The 10959-nt window shown below is 43.0% G+C and overlaps 1 protein-coding gene across 3 annotated transcripts in view; it reads right to left on the reverse strand.

The window, feature by feature from the left end:
- Nucleotides 1-8810, reverse strand: part of LOC126512653 (cadherin-related family member 3-like) — a 73189-nt gene extending 64379 nt beyond the window's left edge. For all 3 annotated transcript variants that reach the window (XR_007595115.1, XM_050160532.1, XM_050160533.1), the window contains exons 1-2: nucleotides 8685-8810; nucleotides 2471-2667 (exon numbers count right to left, since the gene is read on the reverse strand). Coding sequence is in view for 2 of the 3 variants with exons in the window: in XM_050160532.1 (XP_050016489.1) it covers nucleotides 2471-2667; nucleotides 8685-8727 (240 nt within the window). In the remaining variant the exon portion in view is untranslated. The remainder of the gene's footprint in view (nucleotides 1-2470; nucleotides 2668-8684) is intronic.
- Nucleotides 8811-10959: the final 2149 nt, after the last annotated feature.

Genomic DNA, 10959 nt, shown 5'->3' on the forward strand with positions numbered 1-10959 from the left:
CTCAGCCTCTCAAATTCGAGGGTTACAACTATAAGTCACCACACCTGACAATCTGATTTTATCTCGAAACCAAACCAAAGGCCTCACCACGTAGTCAGGCAGCCTCAGTGGTGAATCTATGTCCTCAGTCCTTAGCACTGGGATTAAAGGCATGTGTTTCCACATGGAGTGAGAATATAGTTTTAATTATGTGGCCACATTTCTTGTTTATTTTTTTTAATATTTGTAACCTGGCTGAGAGATGGATCATAAGTACATGTATTTAGAACAAATACTAGGTATCACCATTTCTAATGGCCTAAGCAGCAGCATGGAACTGCACATAAATTATCTCACAGAATTGCTTTATCATCCCAAGTCAGGCAATATGATCACTGATCCTCATTTTCCAGAAACAGCAGAAACAGAGAAAGGCACGTAAGTTACCCAGGTTCATATTGCTCATAACCAGAGGAGCCACAGAGGAAAAGCAGGATTCTCCGTTTACCCCATGGTTATATGACACCAGGAAACAGTGATCGGCAAGATTACCGAGTCTTGGCACTGTTTTGCTGGTTGGGCTTATAACAGAAGCTGAATGGAGAACAAGTACAAGATAGCCTCTTACACCAAATTCATAGAAGGCTGATAATCCCAAGATGTGGTAAGGATATCCCAAGTCCTATTCAATACTTCCCTTGTCCGTCTAGAACAGTGGTTCTCAACCTGTGGGTTGCAACCCACTGGGGGGGTCAAACAACCCTTTCACAGGGGTAACATATCAGACATCTTGCATATCAGATATTTATATTACAATTCATTAACAATATCAAATTGCAGTTATGAAGTAGCAACAAAAATAATTTTATGTTTGGGGGTCGCCACGACATGAGAAACTGTATTGAAGGGTTGCAGCATTGGGAAGGTGGAGAACCACCGCTCTAGAGTATGTGCCCATAGCAGCTTCAAGCGGATCCTTTTAAAGCACTGGCAGATCGTGCCCCTTTTCTGCCACACTCTGCAGTTCTTATGTTTCTGCTACTTTGGTCCTCTCTATACTCGCCCTTGCCACGTGACTTTGCAGCTCCTACAGCTTGGACATGTGATTTGCTTCGGCCAACAACCTTAGTAGATGTGATTCTTAAAATGTGCACATGGGCTCAAGCTTTTGAACCCCTTGCTTCATTTTGGCCCGATGGATGATGCTTCCGCCAGTCGCTGTCCTGAAGGCCTGGACAGATAGATGCAAGACAGAACCACAACCCAGAACCAAACCAGCCTAGGGCAGTTCAACTGTGTCTGAAGATGCTATTGTATTGAATGTTCTTTTAGGTGTCAGGGGCCAGTGCAGAAGGGCCAGGTGAACGCTATGCATGCAATAGCTTTGCAGTGTGGTCGATTAACGTTGGTCCTAGGGAACCCAAATCTCTTATAATGAGCACTAACCTATCTGAGTGCCACCCCAGTAGGAGAATTAGCTTTATTTTTAGACTGAGATAAGTCGCACTTCCCAGCATATCTCCCAGGCCCTACAAACTCTGTCCTTCATCTCTTGGCAATCAGGTTCCTCACCACACTCCCTGATGAGATCTGGTCACAGTGACCCTTCAATCCTTCTTCCTCATTAGGATCTTTCTTCCTACAGGACCTCGGCACACAGCCTGTAATGGTCCCGCCTCCATTTATGCAATGCCTGCCCATTGTGCAGACCCCTTTTCATATAATTCTGCTTCAGGGGAACCCTGACTGTATCACATGTTCTTGTTTGGCGCTCTCACCTATCTGAGAATTTGTACTTCATTGCTCAGGTAGTATTTGTGATTTTTATATTTGTGCGTGCTCACTTAATTAACATGTATTCCTGCAAGCAAGGAGATGCAAGGAGAATGGAGCATTCCCTTGCATCTGACTAGATCCTCAATAAGTACCTGTAAAACAGGAGCTCCTTGTTATTCGCAAGAATTCTAAGGATATTTGACACATGATAAGGTCCCAAAGAGTGGAATGTTAAATTAGTTAAAAGCAGGCAAGACAATCCCAGGATTTGGAAGGCCAAGAAAAGAGGATCAGGAGTTCAAGGCCAACCCTTAATTGCATAATCTTAGTATTTGGGAGGCAGAGGCAGGCAGACCTCTGTGAGTTGAAGGCCTGCCTGGTCTACAAAGTCAGTTCCAGGGCTACATACAGAGAGAAACTCTGTCTCAAAAAAAAACAAAAACATGGACAGTGGTGGCGCACGCCTTTAATCCCAGCACTCGGGAGGCAGAGGCAGGCAGATCTCTGTGAGTTCGAAACCAGCCTGGTCTACGAGAGCTAGTTCCAGGACAGGCTCCAAAGCCACAGAGAAACCCTGTCTTGAAAAAAAAAAAAAAAAAAACAGACAACAAACAACACACACACACCAAACTAAACAAGCAGTAGAAAGTAAGACAGAAAATAGAATCATTGAGCTCTCTTAAGGTGTGATAATACTATCTGCTTCCATACTTACATCCCACAGATACGAGGATCTACGAGATAGCACAAAAGGATGCACCACAGGGCTGGCGTTAAGAATAACAGGATCTCCAACCAGAGAAGTATGAGGTGAGAGAGACACAGCGACCGTGGCCACCCGCGTGTGAGCAGAGGCATTTTCCAGGAGAGGGCCGGCGTTCTCCACAACAAAATTTGGAGCAGCTCGAACACCTTAGAGAAAACACAAAGCCATACTTTATGAAGATTTCTGTGAGGCTCCCCAAAATCTTTCATATTTGGAGCCACAGAGGAAAAGCACAAAGCATACTGAGCACATTTTGGGCGGGCGGGGGTGGGGGGTGGATTCTAGATAATGAGTTGAGTTGGCTTGGTAGGCTTGTTGAGGATCTGGAACTCTTTGTTGCTCACAAGACAACAGGTTAGCTTGTGACGATTACTGTCAATTCTGTTTTATTCCAAAGAAAGTAAATGGCACAGAAATGGCCTTGTGTGACACAGTTAACCAATGGCAGAACTAGAATTTTAAGCCAAAATTGCAAGATTCATATCCCATGCTCTTAAACAACTGAAATTATTTTATGAATTGGAGTAAATTAGGGAGGAATAAAAAGCTGAAAAATCAGAAGCTCAGAACATCAAATTTGGGAGATAGACCCATCTACAAAGTGTTAACAATACCTCTGAGGGTGGAGGAGGGGAATTTATTAAAGGGGCACTCTTGAATTTCACACTTTGGCTCAGGTCCCAGTCTTGCAGCTCACTAGCCATAGGAACACTCAATAAGACAAATTAAGAACTAAGTGGAAAGCCTCTTCAAAAGAGTAGGTCATGTCAAAAACAGAGGGTAAGGCTATAGGAAAAAGTAGAGGAATTGGATGGCTCAGTAAATATCAATGAGAAGTTTTACTGACTTCTCCCAAGAACATACCATGGGAGAGTTTGGGAGCACCGTGAAAGACCTAACTTTTCAGTTATGAGTATAGACGATGAATACTGTAACAAAGGCATAGGAGATATTTTCAATTCAATCGAAGAAGAAACTTTCCCAAACCTAGTGCTCATGACATCATAAATTAAATGGACCTAAAGACATCTGCAAAACATTCCACTCAAGCATTAAAGAACACACTTTCTCCTCAGCATCCCATGAAACTTTCTTCAAAATCAGCCACATAGTATGACACAAAGCGAGTCTCAAAGAATAAAGGAAAACTGAAATAACCTTCAGCATTCTATCCTAACCACAATAGAACGCGCTACAGAAACACCGTGCACAGAAAGTGCACAGACTAAACAACACACTACTGAATGATAATGGAGTCAGGGGAGAAAGAAGAAGGAAATTTTAAAAATTGCTAGAATGGAATGAAACATACTGAAATCGGAGACACAGTGTAGGCTTCCTAAGGGAAGGTTACAGTGCTATGTGCCTACATAAAACATTAGAGAGATCTCAAATTAATAGCTTAATGATGCACCTGGAGGAATTTTAAAAAACTAGAAAAGCATCCGAAAATTGTAAATAGAAAGAGATAATCAAAGTTAGCACTGAAATTAATGAAATAGAAATGGAAAAATAAAACATTACAAAGTATCAATGAAATGAAGTTTGTTCTTTAGAAATGTTTACAAGATTAACAAAACTTTAGCAAAATTGAATCAAAAGAATGAGAAGACCCAAACTAATAAAACTAAAAATTAAAAAGGGAAAGATAACAGATTCTGGAAAAGATTCAGAGAATATAAAGGACATACTTTGAAAATCTATACTTTACTAATTGGATAATATAAAAAGAAATGAATATCTTCCTATATGTAAATGACCTCCTATTGTGTAATCAAGACACAGTACAGAGTTTAAGCAGACCCACAGCAACTGCAAAGAGAAACCATAGGTAAACATCACCCAAGTTAAAGAATACCCCAGGGCCAAAGGGACTTAGCAGAACCCTACTAGAGCCTCAAGAAAAGACTCAGTGCAGAACTCTACCAGAACCTCAAGGAAAAACTGACTTTACTACTCCTCAAAGAATCCACAAAATAGAAACAGAAATAATACTTCCAAATTCTTTCTGTGAAACCAGTATTTACCATAACACCAAAGTCAGGCAAAGACCCAACAAAAATAAATAAATGAATAAATAAATAAATTTTGAGGCCAGTCTCTCCAATGAACATGGAGGCAAAAAGTCTCAATACTTGCAAACCGAATTCAAGAATGCATCAAAAGAGATGAAAGGTGTTTCAACAAATGCAAATCAATAAATGTAATTAATCGCATAAATGGGCTCAAAGACAGAAATCACATGATCATCTCATTGGAGGTATAGAAGACCTCTGACAAAATCCAGAATATCTCATAATCAAAGTTCTGGCAAATCTAGGAATATTGGGACATATTTCAATAGAATGAAGGCAATACAGAATAAACCCACAGTCAACACCACACTTAGTGGAAAAACACCAAAGAATTCCCGCTAAAATCAGAACTAAGACAGAGACGTTCACTTTTCCCTCAATATAGTAACTGAAGTCTGAACTAGAGCTGTAAGATAAGGAAACGAGATAAAGTAGATACAGTCAGGGAAAAAAAATCAAAGGTCCTTAGTCACAGATGATATGAGTTTACAAATAAAAGGAAAGGTGATTTTAAGACCGATTCACTTAGAAGGCAAGAGAAATCAACTTTGCCCCCATGTTAAATAATAAGGGGCAGAAGTCAACAAAATTGCCACTCCAATTTACTTGGTTAAGTGTTGGATGCTGAGGCAGGCCGGATGTTAGGCACTAATTACATCTCTCTCTGTTCTCCATTCCCACTCCAGGCTGGCACTCAGGGAGAGAGGCACGAGGCGGATGTCACCAGTGTGTAGAAACTCCATTTTAGATTTTCCCGTTTTCAGTGTACAGAGACACCACTTCCATCCGCCCACACCTGGACTGTTGGCTCGATGGTGTCCTCTAGCCTTCACGTGCCTGTACTACAAAGAGGCCTTTTCTGACCTACAAGGTTCTGAATCTATTTCTAAAGGCTCGGGCTCTCGGCAGGCATCAGGGTTTCGTAATTCTCTCTCCAGCTTTCAGGTACGTCTGTCTGCTCAAGACCCTGTCTGAAAACTTCCAAGTCACAGTTGTGTCGACGGATTTCCTTCTTTCTGTTTCAAAGCCTGGTTCAGAACTTTTTCTCTGTGGTTAAAATACATGCTCTAGAGGCGTGTGAACGCTGACAGTGGGAGGTGGGGTGGCGGGGGCGGGGGGGGGGGATGATTTAGTAACATTTGGAACTTGTGACCGAACGGCCCCTTCGCCCTTAGCAAATACCTATAGCTCCTAGTCCCCACAACATATAGAACACTCTCACGGCGCAACAGACCTTGAAGTCGTGAGTAAGCTAACATTCTTAGAGAAGAAGTTGTCATGGATTATTCGCGTGGGCCCATCCCACCTTAAGGTGTAAGAGGAAAGCAAAAGAGAGAAAAAAAAATGTGAACAGTGGGAAAGATGAGTCACTGATGGCTTTGATAACAGAGATGAGAGGCGCAAACAGCTTCTAGAGGCCAGGAACGGCAAGGAAGTGGACCTATCTCGGCGCCCCCTGCAGGAGCACAACTCTGTGAAAGTTTCGCTATTGCTCTGTGAGACATGCCAGACATCCAACCAGCAATGTATGATGTTTGACAAACCAGTACAGCGACAAAAGAAACTGAATGCAGGCATTATTTATAATCATGTCAGAAAATATTAATTTGTGTAATTTACATGACTGAGTTCCCCAGAGCAGAGACGGCAATGTGCTAAAGTCCACGTCAGGCAACGGCACTGCCTTTCTGAGAGTCGGCCATCATGGAGCAAAAAAAGTCAGATTCATCTGCTGGCCCTTAAAGCTTGGGTGGCAGGGCTAGACGGCTCAGTGAGTTAAGCACTCACTGCCCAAACATCAAGATGTGAGTTCTGTTCCCTAGAATCTACTTAAAGCCAGCTGTGTGCGCTCCCGTCTATAATGCAGGCATTCCTAATGTGAGGTGAGAGGCAGAGGCAGGAGAACACAGAAGCTAGCGGTCCAGGCAGCCTGGCAAATGAAGCAGCACACAGCAAAGAAACTCTGCCTCAAACAAGGCAGAAGGCAGATCCAACATCAGAGGTTATCACCTACACATGTGTACTGCAGGCAAACACTCTACATGCAACCAAGAATGAAATAAAAATGTTAAATCCCCAGGGTAGGCCTTGCTTTGTCTGAGCTCACGTTTGATTCCCCTGGCTCCGCTCACTCTGTTCCAGCCACACGGTCTTCCTTGCTCCTCTCGTTTACCGAGGAAATCCAAAATGCATCCTTCCAGGATGTCTACAGCTCATCTACCTGCTTCATGTCGCTGGCAAAGAGCCACCGTGCCTGAGATCTTCTCTGCACAAATAGCGATGTGTTCACACTGTGGGCACTGTCTCTTACAGTTCCTCCTCAAATAGAAGCTTCAAGAATCAGAGGCAGTCACGTGTTTGCCCTGTGCTGGATGCCCAGGCCCAAGAAGAGCATCTTCTGCCCACAGTATACACTCAGGAAATACTTGCTAACCGGATGACTGACACAGTCAACGGAGTGGTTCTCCCTCACTAATTACATAGATTTTATGTGGCATTGAACACACCCGAAAGCTTGTCACCGTGTGTCATGTAATCAGATCAGATTTTATAGTTCAATTCTGCAGGTTGGGCCACGTCGCTAGTTGCTTGTTTCTGTATCTAGTAATGCCTCGCTGGCCACTGCCGTGAGGAATCCACTGGTTTTCAACTTTTTCTTCAATATAATTTGTGCCAAAAATCAAGAATTTGGTTTCACAGGAAAGCAAATCAGAAAAGCATAGGTCAGGCCAGGCGGTGGTGGTGCACGCCTTTAATCCCAGCACTCGGGAAGCAGAGGTAGGCAGATCTCTGGGAATTCGAGGCCAGCCTGGTCTACAAGAGCTAGTTCTGGGACAGGCACCAAAGCTACAGAGAAACCCTGTCTCAAAAAAAAAAAAAAAAGAAAAGAAAAGCATAGGTCAGCATCAGTCAACAGGTTCATACTTTTAATCCAGCACTCGGAAGCAGAGGCAGGAGGATTTCAATAAATTCAAGGCCACCCTAGCAAAGTCCAGACTTACCAGGGTCACTCAGTGAGATCCTTTCTCAACAATAACAAAAAAAAATCAAATAAGAAAAATTTATGTAGAGCCCTTCTAGGATTAAAAGTTCTGGGAAAGGGCTGCTCGGACAATACTTAGTATGTGCTTACTGGCGTTTACTCGCATATGTGTCTAACCATGTTACTGTGAACTTAAACAGCTTCCTTGGATGACTGCTTTCTTTGTGACACCCATGTATAAAGGGCACTGAAACTGAAGTAAGGTTGTCCACAGCATTGGACTGTAGTCTGTCCATTCCATAATGATTCAAAGTCTATTCAAAATGCAATTTAACATTTTCTAGGAACCACGTTGTTGAAGGTTCTTAATTATTTTAAGATAATTATTTTAAGGTAATTTTACTTGATCCAAAGTACTTAAACATCACTTCAACATGAATCAATAATTTAAAGTATTTCTAAGGCATGACACATGCCTTTTTTCATGCAAAATAAAACTCATGTTAATCAAATAGGAAAATATATAAAATAGAGTAAAATTTAAATCACCTATTTTTCATCCTCAATTTTCCAACACTTCCATTTCTACCTGGAGCCTCAAAAATAATCCCTGCTAAATTCTTAGTATATGTATTTCTAGTACTTTCTCTGTCTACCTCATTATGAATCAGATGGACATTTAAAAGAGACATTCTTGAATTCGTATTTCTAAGAGTACCTTGCTCTGACACCATGTCACGAACATAGGACCAGTCATTTTGATCATCTACTGATGCTGTTTCCAAAGATATATTACCACATATATCTTTTTATCTCTGTGAGGTTTTATGTGTAAGGCTTCCATAGAAGTTTGCCTCTGAGGTTCCAGACTTCAGATACTGGCAGAGATGGTCATTGTCTCCCAGAGAACTTGCCCTATTACCACTTATAAACTGTACATATGAAAATATTTTGATAAGAAGATAGATTATCCAATGAGGTACAACCAGGGAGCACTGGAATTCAAAACACCAACCCTAAGAAAGTGCTAGAATGAATACAAAGGGAGCCCAGTAGAAGACAATCCAACTGTCAGGCGTAGGTATCCAGAGTCAGAAACACTCACCTGAGGCAGTAAGCATCAGGAAGAGGAAATGGGAAGAAAGCATGGTTGACTGGAGGGCTCCAGCAGCTTCAGACACCGCGCTCCAGCCCTTGCTGGCCGACTGCTAAGGCATTCATATTGTTGGTGTGGAATCAGTCACCTTCTGAGGTCACCGTCTCTAGGCACCAGGTACACACTTCTCTGTAAAGTGACACCCTATCTGCTTAGCTCTAAAGTTCCAGCAAAGGGACTTGGGTGGAGATGGGGTTTGGGGTTGGGGCGTGAAAGTGGAGGTGGTTAGCATTAGTGGGGGCTTTTCAGGAAATGAGCTCACTTGGCTTATGAAGATTCAAAAGCATTTCATTTACTAGTGACCCTGCCCTCCATTGCCCTGTCCTGCTTGGTGTGTTCATTATACCCAGGCTTAAAACCAAAAGCTAGAAATCTCAGTTTACCGGATTTGCGGAGAGTTTGTGAGTTGCTGAGTGGACCAGATTAGAGAGAAAACACCAAGACAGCCGGGAAGTGGCCGAGAGCTGTCTGACTGTTATGAGGTTCAAGTTGTGAAACCTCAGCGGTAGGAGGACCAGATCTAAGCCTACCGATGGCGAAGACCTGGCTTCTTGGAGTGTTAACACAAAAATACCTGGAAACGGCAGCAAGTGGTGCCCTCCAAGCTAACTATGGGCTGTGGATTATAATTTTATGCTCAGAGAGCTCAAAAATTTGTGGTTCGGTAACATTTGATTGTCCCAGTACTTTACAGTTTGCCAGAGTTCCCATCCCTCCCTGTCACACCCCGTTGCTTCTCACAAATCCATTCCAGGCTCCTGCGGGGAGTCGTGTTAGCTATCTCTGATTTAGAGATTGCAATCAATTGCTATCTCTATAGGAGTCAACCGTTACCATGGTTACTGAAATAGGATTATGCAATCTCATGTGTGTTCAACAGAAGGATAATGGTGAGAGCAAGGGATGCTGTGTTTGAACCAGACTTTGACCTGCTGTAGAAGACTCATTGGTTTTCATAAGGACACCTACAAATGACCAGGAAATGCTCACATGAGGTGGTGCCAAGCCAAGCACTGTGAGGGCTATGGAAAAGAAAACTGGATTTATGGGGGAGCTAGGATTCGTACTTTTGTCTCTATCTCTGATGAATACTCCATAGTGTTCTTCCAGGTGTGAGCCTTAGTCCTTTATGGCTGACTCTAATTATAGCCTCAGACCCCTGTGTTCTTATTGTAATCCCCCAAGCCACTAGGAACCTGCACCCCCAGACCCACATCCAGCTCATTACACTTCCTAAACATTCTCTGAATTCGTACGCCTGTCGACGGACCATCACCACCTGGGGTCCCTGAACTAATTACCTACGTGCCTTTCCCACAGGTGCAGCCTTCCCGCTCCAGGGCATCTTTTGAGCAGTAAGACACAGGCGCAATGCGCTCCCTCGCCCCTGTATTCCTACCAGACTGATCTTTCTGCTCTCACGTGCCTAGTTCACCTCCCAGTTCTTGCTTAAGCGGTTAATCATTCTTTAAATGCTTCTCCCAAGGCTTAGCATAGTTTGTCCCATGGAATATCTCATCTCAAGTGTCCCCTCTCTAAGAGGCTTTCCTTGATCCCTTGGCAACTTTTGCTGTGGCGGCTTTCTAGTTTTATGGAGCAGCCTTTATTAGGTCCTGAAATAATTTATTTGTAAACACACCTAGAGTGTAAGCTCCTTCTTCAAGAACTGTAAGTCTTAGCAGGAATTCTACGTAATTTCTTTCCAGGCTCGATCCGATTGCCCCAAATACATATGAATGACTAGTTCCTTAAAATCCCTGCTAACTTTCCTTCCTGTGGCTCTGAAGATCGAGCCGAGACAACTTTAAATTGGCGTGTAGTCCTTGGCTGGTATGGCCCAGATTATTTCTTCCGTTTATCACATACACACCTTGTGTCTGTTTTTGTCTGTCTGGAACATGAAGGTCATCACACACTGACCCCACCAGAGAGACTTTTCCCGTGTTTCCACCCAGTGTGGCCCCTCTCCCTTGCCATTTTATCCTAATATCCCTTTTTATTTCTCCATGGCATATTTCTCCATGGCATAGCTGAAATGATTTTTTTCATGTGTTTGTTGTTCCGCTCTCCAATAGCACTTTAAGATAGTTCAGATTGTGTGTGTGTGTTGGGGGTTGGGGGTTGCTATGCAGGGCAGTGTCCCTGATGTCCATATCAGTGCCTAGCAACCATTAGGCATTCAAATATTTGTTGAGAAGTGAAAGACAGACTCCACCCTGGTGGG

The sequence above is a fragment of the Alexandromys fortis genome, unplaced genomic scaffold (assembly GCF_014885135.2).
Source record: "Alexandromys fortis isolate MF-2015 unplaced genomic scaffold, M_Fortis_MF-2015_v1.1 scaffold_116, whole genome shotgun sequence".
NCBI lineage: Eukaryota > Metazoa > Chordata > Mammalia > Rodentia > Cricetidae > Alexandromys > Alexandromys fortis.